The 17,604-nt window shown below is 39.6% G+C and overlaps 1 protein-coding gene across 1 annotated transcript in view; it reads left to right on the forward strand.

Moving 5' to 3' along the window:
* The first annotated feature begins 801 nt into the window (after positions 1 to 801).
* Positions 802 to 17,604, forward strand: part of LOC111152088 (thiamin pyrophosphokinase 1) — a 348,477-nt gene continuing 331,674 nt past the window's right edge. The window contains exons 1-2 of the mRNA XM_022510396.1: positions 802 to 890; positions 1,280 to 1,338. Coding sequence (XP_022366104.1) covers positions 1,296 to 1,338 — 43 coding nt within the window. The 5' untranslated portion in view covers positions 802 to 890; positions 1,280 to 1,295. The remainder of the gene's footprint in view (positions 891 to 1,279; positions 1,339 to 17,604) is intronic.

Below are 17,604 nucleotides of genomic sequence, written 5' to 3' on the forward strand. Positions count from 1 at the left end.
ATTCAGGGCCTGCAAGCTATGGCAAAACCACAGGTAAGCCCCACAAAGGAGAGGACCGTTATTTCAGGGAGGAGGAGGAGGAGGGTGGGAGGTTGCTTTGAACTGAAAGTTCCTGGAGAAAAGGAAGAGTTCAGGATGATGAGGGATCTCCTTGGTCGAGCCTGCTGGGCTTGCTAGCAGGTGCGACATCCATCTTTTTCCAGTTGGGGCCTGTTATTGTTACGTCCTTCCTGTTGGACGATTCTCCTGTTGGGGTCTGTAACTGACGCTTCTTCCTGTAATTGGCGATTCTTCTCGTAACTGGCAGGCAATGGCACGGCCTGAGGGCTCCACTAGAACGAGGGTTCCCCTTATGAGTTTCGACACCTTCCTCTGGTTAGGCTCACCGGGAAGGGAGAAAGGACAGACGCGGGTGCGCTCAGGATGCAGGCGGCAAGCGGGGATCAGAGAGAAAGGGGACCGGGAGGACGGGCTCCGGACAACGGGGAAGGTTGCCCGGCTGTGAGGCCAGGCTGAGGAAGGGTGACCGAGCGGTTGCTGCTTGGTTTTGAGCAGAGCGCGGCCTCCTCACTGACGGCAGCGCAGAGCGCTGGGCAGCGACACCCGCGCCAGCGGGAGCGCAGAGTTGGCGCAGAAGAAACCTGCGGGAGGAAGTTAGCTGACGGACTGCCCGGCGTCGGCGACGTCGGGGGCGCGCGGCTCGGCGGGAACGCGCGGCCCTCACCGGCCCACGGCTCCGGAAGGGGGCGGGGCCGCCTCGCGCGCCCGTTACTTAAGCCTGCGAGCGCCTGCCGCGCGCCGTCGAGGCTCCTCAGCTGAGCTCCGAGCGGTCGATCGTCCTCGCTCCCGCAGCCCCGGCTCCGCTCGCCGCGCGCTTCACCCGCCATTGTGTAAGTGCGGCCGCCGCTCAGCGCGCCGCCCACCATGTGGGCGCGCGGGCCGCGGGATGGGGCGGGCAGCGCGAAGAAGGGGGGTGGTGGGCAGCCGCGTCTGGCTCTGCAGTCCCCGGATGGTGGCCGTGCGCGGGGACAGGGAGGAGGGAGCGGCTCCCGGAGGCACGCGCGGCGTCTGCCCGCCCTGGAGGCCGGCCTCCCTCTTGGCTCCTCGCCGCGGAGCCGGGCGGCGGGACCCCCGGCGCCTGGGCTCCCTGGAGCTCCGCCCGGAAGCCGCCGCGGGAGCGCGGGATGGACGCGGCCGGCGTTCTGGGGGAGTTCGCAGACTGTTGAATTAGCTCGGAGGCATCCTAACGTGGCGTTTCTGTTGTTGTTTTTAAATGCAGAGGCCTGTAGTCTGATATGGAGCATGCCTTTACCCCGTTGGAACCCCTTCTTCCCACCGGTACTGTACTCTTTCCACTTTTCGCTGTCACCTGCCCCTGCCTCTGAGCCCTGAAAGGTTAAAAGGACCGAACTCTAGACCCAGAAAGATTCCAGTCGGCCTCAGACTCCCGAGTTCTGAGCCGTTAGGCATACTCCTCAGCCTCTCTTCTGCCTCAGTTTCCTCCCCTGAAGTAATAGGGATAGATGTCAGTCCTTGCTACAGCGTTTCATCGGATGCGCGCCACCTGGAGAAGAGGGAGCGTCACGTGCGACATTAACCCTTAGGCCTCAAGAGCAGCTCGAACTACTCTGCATCCAAGGGGTTAAGATCAGGCGTTACTGCCCGTCTTGCATTTTTAATCCGTTGATTTTTAATCCATCGAAAGCCCCAGAGCTTATTGAGTACAAGATGTTTCAAAGCTCTAACACTCACTTGTGGATTTTTATCGTTTTACCAAATGATCGTCATTCAGAGTTATAGATGGGAGGTGTGAGTTAGGGTGATAGCATTGTCATGTGTTGCAATTGACTTATGTGATAATTTCTTAATAAGTATATTTCTTTACCAGTTTTTCTTGGTTGTGTAGAAGTCCTGTTTTATCAGTGCATAAATATATATATATATGTGTGTGTGTGTGTATATATATATATATGTGTATATATATATATATATATATATATATAGTTTCCTATAGACACTTGAATGATTGGGGCTGGTTAGAGTATTGAATTTGATTTGGACTTGTCCAGTTGTTTCATATCCTGAGAATATTGATGGTAAAACAAAGAGTAGAAGTAGGGGACCTTGACTTCTTACTCTTCAGTCATTCAGTATGCTAAGTTTTTCACATATACCTTTATGTCTTATTTGCAAGTAAAGGAAAGCAGTAACAGAAGGAGAATCTGAACACAAATCTGTTTGACTTGGTTGAGAGGTTGAGTGTTTAATTATTAATGTAAATAGCTTTTCAGAAGTTGAGAAAAGCAGTGGCTTTTCTATGGCTTTTCTACTGTGAAGCAAGTTCATAGTAACCCAATGGTAGCCAGACTTGCATTTCTGTGAGTAAACATTTGATCCCTGTGGCATGTTGATGTTCAGTTTTGTGAAAAACCTAAGCACTTCACTGCGATAAAGGAAATTTTCAGCTTTTAATATTTGTGGGCCCTGCTCGTGGGCCCCCCCCCCCAGGAAGCTAGCTATTCTTCAACATTTACTAAGGTCAGACTGACTGCAGAATTTCAGGGTATAGGCTCTCTTTGTGCCCAGCCAGATCACATACTGTACATCTGCTTTGTTAAGCAAACAAAAAACAAACACGTACACCAAAGAGGGGCCTTCTGAACACAAAAGAAAAAGAAACTTCCCTGTTTCCCTTAAGATTAAAGTCCTACAGCCTATTCTAGAAATTTAAGATAAGGTCTGCAACTTTCTGAAATGTTCTTTGTCTAATTATTTGTAACTTTTTACATAAAAAAGGTGTATAACCTTACATCAAATATTCCTTTGCTGGAGCACTTTCTTTGCAAAGATTGTGTATCCAGGGCAGCTGTCCAGGACTTGAGCTTGAATAAAACATTTTTTTTTCCTTAGAAATTCTAAAAGATTTGTTCATTTTGTGGCAACATCTGACTGAAGATTTCTGGTGTTTTCTAGGTTGAAGAGAATATATCCCAGAGATAGTGTGGTATAGTAAAGCTTAGATTGAGGAATCAATCTCTGGGTTTAAACCCTAGTTTTGCCACTGTTTACTAGTGTTAACAAACATTCAGCTGAGTGAGTTTTCAAGATGTAATTGGCTGTATTTGATTCATGAAATCCGGCAGTATCCCAGCTAGCAAGTAGAGGGGAGCTCCAAAGGGCTACAGAAAGGGAGAGGTTTCTTTGTTTTTGTTTTTCTTTTTTTAAAGGTGGGAAAAGGAAATCAACAGGAAAAAGGATTGTTTGGGATGAGGTCACCTTCCTTTGGGAAATGGACAAAGGCTCATGTAACAGATGACCTCATGGGTGCCAACCAGATAATTCCTAACTGAAGACTACATTTCTGGGTGAGGTTGAAACTGCAGTTAGTTTGGCCTAGCGTAAGTGACTCCATTTTTGAGCCTGTGGTTTTCTTTTTAACACGAATTATCAAACCTTGTATTTCAGGTTGTTTACTGATAAAATATGAATAATTAACAGCATTGTTAGTATAAATTGGTTGTAATACATATAAAGCACTTAGCATCAGTAGTGATAAGCTGTTCAGCTGTAAGTCCAAGGGGAAAACAAAATGGCAGTTGGATCTCTGGGTCAGTGATGAGATGGGAAAATATTTGGAGCAGTAGAGAAAAACGGGCAGTTCCTTGCTCTGTTTTTATCGAAGGTTTAGTGGAGAAGGTCCGGACGCGTTAAGTCAGACATTGGTAAGCTCCTCTGTGGAGCAGGGCATGTAGAGTAGCTGTAAGAACTATAATATCCTTTATGAAGCACAGATCCATGGAGACAGAATTCAGTGCTCCCTTGGGATTCTCTGTGATTTAGTGGTTCTCAGAGTTTCTTCCTCCACTAACAGGTGAAAAGAAAGTATGTAGGGATTTCTGCCTCCTCTCAGGTGTTGGCCTTGAAACAAAGGCCTGAGGCAAGTTTGCGGTAGACTCCAGATACCCAAGAGATACTTAAAAATGGAACCGTATATTAGGAGAGACCAGTGCAATGCCTGCCTTTTGCAATGATTCAGCAAATATTTAAGCGTCACTTTACACTAGCAGTATTCCCTTCGTCAGACAGATATTTAATACTTGGCTAGTAGAGAAGTAGCTTTTCAGTCAGTAATTTCTGTAAATCTGATTTGCAGATGTGATTTACCTGTAATGCTTACTCAGATTTAATATAGTGGGCTGTCCAACGGTTAAGCTGGTTTTAACTAATTGCCAGGTGGACCAAAAGGCAAGGCTTATCTCTCTGGGATTGCTAGCTCAAAGATTTTTTTTTAATCTTTGTGTGTGGTGGGGGAGGGTAACTAAAGTAAGTGCTTATTAAAAGAAACACTAATGTAGATGAGAGTTTTCTGTAATCCCTCTTCTAGGAATAACCATTAACACTTGGCATATATTCTAAATATTCATTTTGGTACATATACCTCAGCATATTATGATCCTTGTTTTAAAGAAAATGGATTCATATTATAAAATCTTTTGCAATTCACTCTGTTGGGGCAGTGAGTGAAATTTTTTTATTTTTTAAGTCCATCCAATTTACCAAAGATTATCATTCTAAAATTTTGTTATTGTAAATTATGTGTGTATATATAAATAAGACCTATTTACCCTTTTCCTGCAACTTTTTTCACTTATGTTGTTATGATCCGTATGTATATGTATCCTAAGTTTTTTTTTACCTTAATTCCAGTGTAGCTAACATAATTAGTTTCAGGTGTACAATACAGTGGTTCAAAAAACAAAGAAAGTGATGGTTAGATGCCACAAACTAGGTGGTAGTGACTTTATATATGGTTGTTGTCAGGCCGGAGGGCCTCATCCATCCTTGTCAAGGGAAGTATCGACCTTCTCTGCTTTCATACAACACCCCAAGTTTTGTTTTTTGATAGCCGGTATGGACTTAAATGAACTAATCTTTCTTAATAGACATTTAGGTTATTTGTAGTTTTTTTTTTTTTAAGATTTTATTTATTTATTTGACAGACAGATCACAAGCAGGCAGAGAGGAAGGCAGAGAGAGGAGGAAGCAGGCTCCCCGCTGAGCAGAGAGCCCGATTGGGGGGCTCTATCCCAGGACCCTGGGATCATGACCTGAGCCGAAGGCAGAGACTTTAACCCACTGAACCACCCAGGTGCCCCAGGTTATTTGTAGTTTTATTATTACTGTCTATAATGCGTATCTTTGGTCATATTTTTTTTGTGTGTCTGTGTATATATCAGTAGCATAAATTCCTAGAAATGGAACTGTTGAATGACAGGGTATGTTAGCATTTCTGTTATCAAGAGGAACTGACAGCTGGCTATGTATTTTCTTTGGTAATAGGTGCTACAGGGGTACAGAAGTGAAAGGTGTGATCCCTTTAGCCATGAGTTAATGGTCTGGTTAGAGAGTTGAGAACAAAATAATATGGATTCTAGTTCAATGTTGAATTACCTATTATAGGAAAGGGAAGGGAAGGACTCAGGAGAAGGAGAGGAGGGCAGTTAGGAGTAGTCAGGAAGTCACAGAATGTGTAGACCTCAGTTGGGCCTCTGCAAAAGCACTGGACTTAAATGGAGAGCAGGCTCGGGGGAGTGGAAGAGTAAAGGAAGTGATGTGCCCTGAGTGAAAGTTCCGAGCTGCCCTTGACCAGGTGTGAGTTCACCTGGTGGTGAGTAAAGAGAAAGGAGGTCTGAGTAGGCTGGAGAGTGCAGATGGAGATTTTGGTTGATGAGTGAAGGCAACATCAGATTGTGGAGAATAGAGAAATTTAATGCAGGATAGGAGATAAATTCTTTGAAAGTTTCTGTATTCCACCCCGCCCCCCTGGCCTTGGAACATTCTGTACAAAGCTGTCATCCGTGTCATGGGGTTGCTAATCAGATATGGGTTAAAGTCCTTCTGTTGGACTTGATACCCGGAGTTCTGATTCCTAACTACTTTTCCAGAATACATTTTATCTTTCCCTGTCTGTGACCAAGCCACATGAACTACCCATGTTTACTTATATGAACATTTGTTCCAGCTTTAATACTCTTGCCTAAGCTCATGCTAAATTCATCCCCTAGAATGTTCTTTTCTAAACCTTAGAATTAGTTTTAAGTTTTAGCCATTTGGTTGATGTGTAGAGGTATTTCTGTGATGTTAATGTACATTTCCTTTACGGCAGGATACTTGTTTTTCGAGTGTTCATTGGCCTTTTGTAGATCACTTGTGAAGTGTTTTACTCTTGCCATTTTTCTGTGGGGGAGGGTTTTTTATTCTTTTATTTTTATTTTTAAGTGATCTCCATACCTAATATGGAACTTGAACTCATGACCCTGAGAGTCGGCGCTCTACTGATTGAGCCAGCCAGGTGCTCTGTCTTTCCTTTTTTATAAATAAATTTGTAGGGGCGCCTGGCTGGTGGAGCATGTGACCCTTGATCTGGGGCTTGTAGGTTTAAACCCCGTGCTGGATGTAGAGATTACTTAAAGAAAATCTTTTAAAAAATCAATTTGTAGTTTTTAATTCTAAAAATTGAGGTATAACTGACCTAACATTGTATTAGTTTCAGAGGTACAGCTTAATGATTTGATATATGTATATACAGTATTGGAAAATGATTGCCAAGCAGGAGTTTCTTATATATTCTGGATGCATTTCCTAAGCTTTTTTTTCTCATCAGTGATATACAGAGAATGAGACTTTCCAAGGACAGTTGTTGGGAAGATTTAAGACTCGCATTTTAACACTGATAAATAGCAAGAATACATTTTTATTTTTCTCATTTCCTTTTTATCTTAAGATTTTTGTTTTAATTCATGGTAAACAATATTTAGCTGGTATGGGCATACAATTGCTATTTTAAACTCTCTAAATATAGGTGACTTTTCAAAATTGTTTTATAAATAGGGACTTTTTTGGGCTTTGTTCTTGTCTGTGATCATTTCATTTTTTTTATCATGAAGCTTATATACAAGCTTCAAGCTGTATGTTTGAAAATAAAGTTGATTTATTTTAAACACCTGAGAGCTAAAATAAAAGTGAAGAGTCAAACCATCTTCAGAATCATTTCACATCTACTTATTTCACAAAGGTAAGGCACAGCAGATGGAGAGGTTTTTCTTTTGCCTTAATAAAAATATTGATATTTTAAAATTTTCATATTTTTACAACGTAATACATATGCATTATAAAACTTTAGAAGGTAAACAAAAATGAAATACCGTATTCTAGTGTCTCCGAAATTACCAGTTACTGCCATGTATATGGATAAGTGGTGTGTTTATATCTATATCCCTCCAGATATTTGTTGTGTATAATTACACAATGAAGTATTTTTAAACCTAAATGAGAACGTACTGTAAGTTGTTTCATTCAAATGAAACTCCACTTTTTCTACCTAAAATTTTGTAGTACCTGTCCATATTTAAATTTTCCCATTGTTTCAAAAATAACTTTTCCTTTGCTTGTTTCCCACCTGTTCATTCTTCAGTTCTAGCTCAGTTCCTCACTTTTTAAATCCCCCTTAACATTGAATATTGATCTTCTAAATCACTTTTATATCACTCATAAGTGGATCTGATGGAATAAAGAATATAGCAGTTAGATATGAAACATTATTCACTTAAACGATATATAAAAAAACTCTAGTTTTAAAAGTTCCATTTTATTTTCCTCACCTAATTTGATTATCATAAATAAATTTTATGCTAGAAAGCCCTTTATCTATCACTTGGTATTTCTTTGCAAAAATATTACATACATTTAAATTTTTAAAAGATTCCTGTGAACATAATGCTCTTGGGAGTTATTTCTTCTAAACTGAATTACCATGGTTGAGATTTATTCTGAATTTAATCACCATTTTAAGTATTGTTAGTACACACTTGATCAAGTCACTGTAATTGTATTAAAAATTTTTGTTATAACTAACATTACATAACACTACACTAGGCATAGTTTTAATGCTTTAACAGGGTGAAGCCTATACAAAGTTTTGGAACTAGAGAACTAAGGTTTGAATTTTAGTCCTTTACAAATTATGTGACATTGGGTGTGTCACTTAATTTCTTAGAGCCTTAGTTTCTTTATGTAAACTAAGAATATATCCAAACATGAAGTCTTTGGGCAAATTTAAGATAACGTATAATAAGCCAGTTAAAGAAGTAAAGGTCTGGAGCACCTGGGTGGCTCATTCGGATGGGCGACTGCTTTCAGCCCAGGTCATGATCCCAGGCTCATGGGATCCAGTCCCGTGTGGGGCTCCTTGCTCAGTGGGGAGCCTGCTTATCCCTCCCTCTGTCTGATGCTCCCCCTGCTTGTTCGCGCATGGGCACACACTCTCTTTCTCTGCCTGACAAATAAGTTAAATCATTAAAAAAAAAAAAAAAAGCTGTAAAGTTCTATGCAATGTAAAATACTTTCCAGTAAATGAAATTTATTATACCGAGGATTGCATTTTGGACTCTCTATGTTCTTTCTTTCTTTCTTTTTTTTTTTTTTTTAGGATGGAAGAGTGGGGGTGGGGGGCACAGAGGAAGCGAGTGTATCTTTAGCAGGCTCTATGCCCAGTGGTGAGCCCAACTCAGGATTCCATCCCGTGACCCTGAGATCATGACCTGAGCTGAGATCGAGTCAGCCACTTAACTGACTGAGTGACCCAGGAGTCCCCCTACCTTCATTTTTCTAATTCTTAAAGGAGATCGCTACTTATTTTAGTAGATGTGTTCAGTCCTATTGGGCTAGTCTAGCAGAGCTATTTGTTTCCTGAATTCTGTATTTTTTTCCATGCTGCTTAAACTTAATTATTTATAGATGCATGAAGTTATTAATAGTAGACATACTTTTTTGATACCTCATGGTTAAATGGTAATGAATCCAGGAATATCCTGTTCAGTATATTCATGCCATCTCTTATGTTTCTGGAATTTAATTTCTATCGAAAATGCTTGATTAAGTTGACAAGAGACATGATAAAATCTACAGCTGACTATTAGCATTCTCCAACTTATTAGTGGATAACTTAGGAATTTCTGGGAAATCATACCTAGAATTCTGACTTTTTTGTACTGATAAATGTATCCTGGTCACTTATGTCAGTAATTCTCTGTATTGTGCAGCAATGGACACACCTCAAGGAATCTTGGTGATGACATTCACATGTACCAAACATAGTTATAAACTATGAACTCCCTTCCTTAATCTACTCAGCAAATCATAATGAGTAACTCAAGGGTGGATTTAAATCCTCTGCATTTGCATTTTGTTTTAAAATTAAAGATGAAACATGCCTCACTATATAGTAAGAACACATTTTTTGGTTACATCTCTCAACTACTTAAGCACTCTTTTTGGAAATTTTGGGTTTGGTGGTCTCTCTAGGTCTGTACTGTACAGTAGCCTGGCCGTTAGCTGCACATGGCTATTGAGCACTTGGAATATGGCTAGTGTGACTGAGGAACTGAATTTGTAACTTGTGTAAAGGCCAAGACTCCACTAAGAAAGTGGAAAAGTTCTAAGTGTTTAGGGCAGTGTATTAGTGTACTAGGGCTGCCACAGAGTACCGTAGACTGGGTGGCTTAAGTGATAGAAATTTATTTTCTCCTAATTCTCAAGCTGGAAGTCCAAGAGCAAGGTGTTGGCAGCTTTGGTTTCTTCTGAAGCCTCTCTCCTTGACTTGCAGATAGATGCTTTCCTTGTCTCTGTGTCCTCATGGATTGCTGGTTCCTCTGTCTGTTACTTGTGTTCTAATCTCCTATTCTCTCTCTCTTTTTTTTTTTTAACTTTATTTTTTCAGTGTTCCAAGATTGATTGTTTATGCATCACACCCAGTGCACTCTATGCAATACGTGCCCTCCTTAATACCCATCACCAGGCTCACCAACCCCCCACCCTCTCCCCTCCAAAACCCTCAGTTTGTTTCTCAGAGTCCACAGTCCCATGGTTTGTCTCCTTCTCTGATTCCCCCCAACTCAGTTCTGTCTCCCAATGTCCTCCGTGTTATTCCTTATGCTCCATGAGTAAGTGAAATCATATGATAATTGACTTTCTCTGCTTGACTTAATTCACTCAGTGTAATCTCCTCCAGAGATTATTGATAAATAATCCATGTTGATAAAAAAGTTGGGTATTCATCCTTTCTGATCGCTGAGTAATATTCCATTGTATATATGGAGCACATCTTTATGCATTCATCTTTTGAAGGGCATCTTGGCTCTTTCCACAGTTTGGCGACTGTGGCCATTGCTGCTATGAACATTAGGGTACAGATGGCCCTTTTCACTACATCTGTATCATTGGGGTAAATACGCAGTAGTGCAATTGCAGGGTCATAGGGAAGCTCTATTTTTAATTTCTTAAGGAATCTCCACACTATTTCCCAAAGTGGCTGCACCAACTTGCATTCCCACCAACAGTGTAAGAGGGTTCCCCTTTCTCCACATCCCCTCCAACACTTGTTTACTGTCTTGTTAATTTTGGCCATTCTAACTGGTATAAGGTGGTATCTCAATGTGGTTTTGATTTGAATCTCCCTGATGGCCGATGATGGACATTTTTTCATGTGTCTGTTAGCCATTTGCATGTCTTTTTTGGAGAAGTGTTCACGTCTTCTGCCCATTTTTTCACATGATTATCTGTTTTTTGGGTGTTGAGTTAGAGGTTCTTTATAGATCTTGGATATCAACCCTTTGTCTGTAGTGTCATTTGTGAATATCTTCTCCCATTCTGTGGGTTGTCTCTTTGTTTTGTTGCCTGTTTCCTTTGCTGTGTAGAAGCTTTTGATCTTGATGAAATCCCAAAAGTTCATATTCGCTTTTGTTTCCTTTGCCTTTGGAGACATGTCTTGAAAGAAGTTGCTGTGGCCGATGTGGAAGAGGTTACTACCTATGTTCTCCTCTAGGATTTTGATAGATTCCTGCCTCATGTTGAGGTCTTTTATCCATTTCAAGTTTATCTTTGTGTACGGTGTAAGAGAATGGTCAAGCTTCATTTCAAGCTTTACTACAAAGCTGTGATCACCAAGACAGCATGGTATTGGCACAAAAACAGGATACATAGACCAGTGGAACAGAGTAGAGAGCCCAGGTATCACCCGCAACTCTATGGCCAAATAATCTTTGACAAAGCAGGAAAAAATATACAGTGGAAAAAAGATAGTCTCTAATCTCTTATTCTTATGAAGATACCAGTCCTATTGGATTAGGTCCACCTATATGATATATTTTACTTTATCCCTTTAAAGACCCTATCTCCAAATATAGTAACATTCTGAGGTACAGGTATAGGACTTCAACAGGAATTTTGGGAGGACATAATGTAGCCCCATACAAATGAGGTATGTCAGTTTACTTTTTCAGCTGAAAATTTTTTTTGATTGTCTTGGTCCATAGTTCAGAATTGTTATGACTACCAAATAAGAGGTTATTAATGTCACTCAAACAGAATATAGCTGGTATGTGAATCAAAAAGTCAGTTTTGGTCTTACTTAGTTGCTGCTTTGTGCTTCTATATAAAGTTCATTTAATGGTTTTTGAATATTTGTATGTGCCATACTTCAGTAGATGCTGTAGAAAATAATTTACAGCCCTTACTGTGAAGAGTTCAGCCTGCAGCAGGCCATTCAATACAATAGAAATGTAATTTTATATGTAATGAACTTCCCCAGTAACCTCGTTAAAAAGATAAAACAAACAAACTTGATTTTATATATTTAACTTAACATCTAAAATGTTATTTCAGTGTGTAATCAGAATAAGCAATTACTAATGCAATAGTTGACTTTTTTTTTTTTTTAAGATTTTTATTTGAGAGAGAGCATGAGTGAGCCTGAGCTAGGGGGAGGAGCAAAAGCGGAGGGGCAAGCCGACTCCCTGCTGAGCAGGGATTCCCAGAGCCACAGGGGCTCAATCTCAGAACCCCGGTGTCACAGACTGAGCTGAAGGCAGACACTTAACTGACTGAGCCACCCAGGAGCCCCAAGAGTTGACTTTTTTTTTTTAACTAAAATTTTCAAATACCAGTGTGTAGTTTACACTTGCAGCACATCTGAATTCATATGTTAAATTTTCTTCAGAAATACTTTATCTGTATTTAATGATAATTTGTGATACCTATATATTAAAAATTTGTCCTTTTGTTCATATAAGCAAGGAGCAACAGATAGACTCATAATTTTGGAATATATTCCATATACAGAGAATAAAATACTCCTTTCCAAAGGAAAAGCCTTTGGAAATGGATATTGGAGGTAGAACTGAGACTAAAACCTGGGTTTTCTGACAACATATTTTTCTTAAAAATCAGCATGGCATTTTTGTATTTAAATTAAAGCACTAGACCTACTTTGAAACTTGGAAAACTTGCAGTTTCTTTCCTTCTTTCTTTCTTTTTTTTTTAAACTTTGTGAATGGCCAAGAAATCTCTGGCTAAAGCTACTGCTTAAGGATTGTGATATTTTTGTTATCTGGGGCTAGCTAAGATATCTGGGAGACAAAGTAGTGGATTTTCAAGTTTCAGGGGTTAATCCTCTTACTTTACTCTCCTGCTATATTAGAAATCCATCCCAGGTAGTTGTCAGGTCTCTTAAATGTTCAATGGGAAATTTACTCCTTTTGACTAGTCACACTTCCCTTAGTGTATAACCTATTTAATTGTTGGAATTCTGTTTATTCTTATATTTATTTCTAACTTGCTAGGACTTGCTGCTATAACTATACTTCATTTCATGTGGTTGGTATAGTTTTTTTCCTGTACTTTAGTTGATTTTCATATCTACTTTAGTTTTTGTTGTTCCTTTAATTAGTGTCATTATAGTTGATGACAAAAATGTTTGGTTTATCCTCATTGTTAATGGGCAAATTGTTTCTTTTGCTTTAAGTAATATCTCATTAACTTTATAAGCCAGCTTTTCCACATCATCTAGAGAATCAATTTCCTGTGTTTTACTGGTATTAAGTCTCTGTAGCATCCCCACCTCATCTTTCCATATTAGCATTTTAATAGCTATATGCTTCTAGAAGCTAAAGCTTCCAAAGTAAGTGTAAAAATAATCTTAATTCTTTAAAAAAAAAAATCTTGTAAATTGATACATTGTAGCATTATCAGAATTTATGGTATTCTTCTAGATGAACCCATTGAAAACCCCAAGTAATGTTATGAGGGCAGTTTTAATATTCACAATGCTAAAATATTATGGCTTGATCACACCAAAAAAAAAAATCTGGGTTTTGATATATTAATACCAGATGTCTTTTGGGGTTTTCTAGGAAAATGAGGTGTTTGTGCACTAACGTGCCATCAAATGAATTTTATTATCTTTTTTTCTTGGTTAAATCCATCAGAAAGAGTTACTCTTTGTAGGTAGCAAACAGATGCTCAAACAAATGGATTTAATTCTGAGTAGTCCTGTATTTTTATCATACTATTGTCTTTGAAGGTATTCATTTATCACAATGGAATGGTTTCTTTTGTTTTTATGACTTCCAGAGAATTTAAGCCTTTGATTTACTTTGAGGTCATGTGTAAGGTTGAGGGTTGTGGCCCAATGGCTGCTGTTTTTTTTTTTTTTTTTTTTGTTTTGTTTTTTTTTAAAGATTTTATTTATTTATTTGACAGACAGAGATCACAAGTAGGCAGAGAGGCAGGCAGAGAGAGAGAGGAAGGGAAGCAGGCTCCCCACCGAGCAGAGAGCCCGATGCGGGGCTCGATCCCAGGACCCTGGGATCATGACCTGAGCTGAAGGCAGAGGCTTTAACCCACTGAGCCACCCAGGCGCCCCATGGCTGCTGTTTTGAGACAACTTTATTTTTTATTTTCAAAGTAGGAAAACTTGTTGAAATTTATTCCTAATCTAGTGAAGATGTTGTGAGTAGTGAATCCCATGTGTAGGGGTAGGGGGCAACTTTAGGAAACCTAGTGTTTGCAGGGCGGTTGTGTTTTCTTTAGTGTCCCTCTGAGATAGCCATTTGGCTTCTTTGCTTGAACGCATTCAGGTAGCTCTATTGAAAGAGCATATAGCGTTGTTGGACAACTGATAAAAATGTGTATTTAAAATAGGCTGAAATAGACTTTTCTTTTTCTTAATTTCCTACAATGATGGTATGGAAGACTTTTAGTTGATTTTTACGTAGCTGCCTTCAAATACTGAAAAACCTTAATCAGGCTTTTTTTTTTTTTTTCCTCTTCTCCTAGACTAAATACCATAGTCATTTGTGCAGTGATTATTTGAGTCCCTGTGCTAGGAGCTCTTCTAGGTGCTGAAAGACCTACCAGCAACTTTCTTTAGTTTCATACTTTACGGATCCACTAGCCCAGTAGAGGTATCAGTAATCCATTCCTGGAAAATCAGGTGTTCTTGTCAAGAATGCTTATTGGGTGCCTATTTTCTTTTCTTTTCTTTTCTTTTTTTTTTCTTTTTAAGACTTCTTTACAGTAGTTTTAGGTTTACAACAAAATTGAGAGGAGGGTTATATAGGTTTCCCTTGTGCTCCCTGAACATGCACAGCCTCCCCCATTATCACCACCCACCAATCACAGTGGGACATTTGTTAACAACTGACAAAACTTGGGGTGCCTGGGTGGCTCAGTGGGTTAAGCCTCTGCCTTCGGCTCAGGTCATGATCCCAGGTCCTGGGATCGAGCCCTGCATTGGGCTCTCTGCTCAGCAGGGAGCCTGCTTCCCTTTCTATCTGCCTGCCTCTCTGCCTACTTGATCTCTCTCTCTCTCTCTGTCAAATAAATAAATCTTGAAAAAAGAAAGCTGACAAAACCACATTGATACTACATAATAACTCCCAAGTTCATAGTTTATATTACATATTCTGTGGATTTAGACAAATGTATAAAATCTATCCATCATTATAGTATCATACAGAGAGAGTATTTTTACTGTCCTAAAAGTCCTCTGTACTCTGCCTACTTACCTAAATCCTCCCACCTCCAGCAACCACTTGGCTTTTTATTTTCATCATGGTTGTGCCTTTTCCAGAATGTCATAACTTAAGAATAGTACAGTATATGGCTTTTTTGGATGGACTTCTTTAACTCATTATGGATTTAAGGTTTCTCTGTGTCCTCTCATGGCTTGATAGTGCATTCCTTTTTTTTTTTTTAAGATTTTATTTATTTATTTGACAGAGATCACAAGTAGGCAGAGAGGCAGGCAGAGAGAGAGAGAGGAAGGGAAGCAGGCTCCCCGCTGAGCAGAGAGCCCGATGCGGGGCTCGATCCCAGGATCCTGAGATCATGACCCGAGCTGAAGGCAGAGGCTTTAACCCACTGAGCCACCCAGGCGCCCCAATAGTGCATTCCTTTTTTAGCACTGAATAATGTTCCATTGTCTGGAGTTACTGTGGTTCGTTTATGCTCTTACCTACTGAAGAACTCTTTGGTTGCTTTTGCAGTTTGGCATTTATGAAAAAACTGTTGTAAACATCTGTATGCAGGTTTTTGTGTAGACATACGTTTTTAACGTCTTTGGATAATGCATCGGAGCTTGATTGCTGGCTCATATGTTAAGAGTATGTTTAGTTTTGTACAAAACCACCCAACTCTTCCAAAGTGGCTGTACTGTTGAGCATTCCCACCAGCAATGTGAGATTTCTATTACTCCACATCCTCACCAGCGTTTGACGGCATCAGTGTTCAAGATTTTGGCCATTATGATAAATGTGTTATAACATTTGTGATAGTGTTATTTTAAATTGCATTTTTCTGATGAATTGTGAAGTAGAACATCTTTTCATATGCTTATTTGCCTTCTGTATATCATCCTAGGTGAGGTATTTTTTAAAAATTTATTTTATTTTAGATTTTTTATTTATTTGACAGCGAGATCACAAGTAAGCAGAGAGGCAGGCAGAGAGCTAGGGGGAAGCAGCCTAGGTGAGGTGTTAAAGTCACTGGCTCATTTTATAATTGGGTTGTTTTCTTATTTTTGAGCTTTAAGTGCTTCTTGTATATTTGAAAAACAACCCTTTATGATATGTGATTTTAATGTTAATGAAGAACAGTGTATCAGTTTCTTCCATGGATTGTACCTTTGTTTTTGTGTCTGAGAAGACCTCACCATACTTAAGGACGTGGAGGTTTACTCCTATGTTGCCTTATAGGAATCCTATTTTGCATTTTACGTCTATTTTGAGTTGATTTTGGTGAAGGATGTAAGGAAGATCTGCATCTAAATTACTTTTTGCCTGCGGATATCCCGTTGTTCCAGCACCATTTGTTGAAGAGGCCATCTTCGATCCATGTATTGCTTATGCTCCTCTTGTGTCAGAAGATTGCTTGACTGTATTTGAGAGTCTGTTTCTGGGCTGTCTTATTATTTTCCACTGACTTATTTGTCTAATCTTTTGCCAATATCACACTGGGAAAGCTTCAAGTTTCTTACCATGCTTGCTGTAAGTACTTTGTAGGTAGTCTTAATCAAGTTGAGAAAGTTCCCCTCTGTTTCTAGTTTACTGAGAGTTTTTATGGTGAATGGGTGTTGGATTTTTTCAAATGTTTTTTCTGCACATAGTCCTATAAAACTATTTTTCTTTTTTACTTAGTTGATATAATGGATTACATTGCATTTTTTTCAGATGTTGACTCAGCCCTGCATACCTGAAATCTAGCTGTTATGTATAATTCTTTTTATACTTTTCTTGGATTCATTTTAATTTTATTTTGTTAAGGATTTTTTGCACCTGTTCATGAGCAAGATTGGTCTGTAGTTTTCTTAAGATGTTTTTGTCCAGTTTTGACATTGGGGCAATGCTTGCCTCATAGTGATTTAGGAAGCTTTCCCTCTGCTTTGATCCCCTGAAAGAGATTGTGTAGAATTGGCATCCTGTTCTTTTCACATGTTTGGCAGAATTCACCAGTGAACCCATCTGGGTCTTGTGCCTTCTCTTTTGGAAGGATGCTAACTATGGACTTCATTTCGTTGATAGATGTAGGCCTATTCAGATTACCCATTTCTTTTCTTTTCTTTTTCTTTTTTCTTTTTTCTCTTTCTTTTTCTTTTTTTTTTTTTTTTTAAGATTTTATTTATTTGAGAGAGAGACAGTGAGAGAGAGCACGAGAGGGTAGAAGGTCAGAGGGAGAAGCAGACTCCCCATGGAGCTGGGAGCCCCACACGGGACTCAATCCCAGGACTCTAGGATCATGACCCGAGTGGAAGGCAGTTACTTAACTAACTGAGCCACCCAGGCACCCTACCCATTTCTTTTCATGTGAGTTTTGGCAGATTGTGTCTTTTCAAGGAATTGATCTATTTTATCTAGATTATCACATTTTGGGGCATAATGTTATTCATAGTATTCCTTTTATATACTTCAAATTTTCATTGGCTCTATAGTGGTCCTTTATTTCTGTTTCCCATTATTTTAAATTGTAGATCTGCAGGATATTGAGAATCTTAAACCAGGAATGGTTTGAAAAATCATCAGAGGAGATAGGTGCTTTAGGATTCCTAAAAACAAGAACAAAACAGGAAAATGGAGCTCTGTATACCTTTCTTTGCATCTAGTAATTTCTAAGAACTTGCTACTTGGATTGAAGTCCCCAGATCAGCATCCTTAGTTTACCCGAGAGCTTGTAAGAAGTGCAGTCTCGGGTTCACTTTAGACTGACTGAAGA

Source organism: Enhydra lutris, unplaced genomic scaffold (assembly GCF_002288905.1).
Source record: "Enhydra lutris kenyoni isolate GAN:26980312 unplaced genomic scaffold, ASM228890v2 scaffoldscaffold27, whole genome shotgun sequence".
NCBI classification, from domain to species: domain Eukaryota; kingdom Metazoa; phylum Chordata; class Mammalia; order Carnivora; family Mustelidae; genus Enhydra; species Enhydra lutris.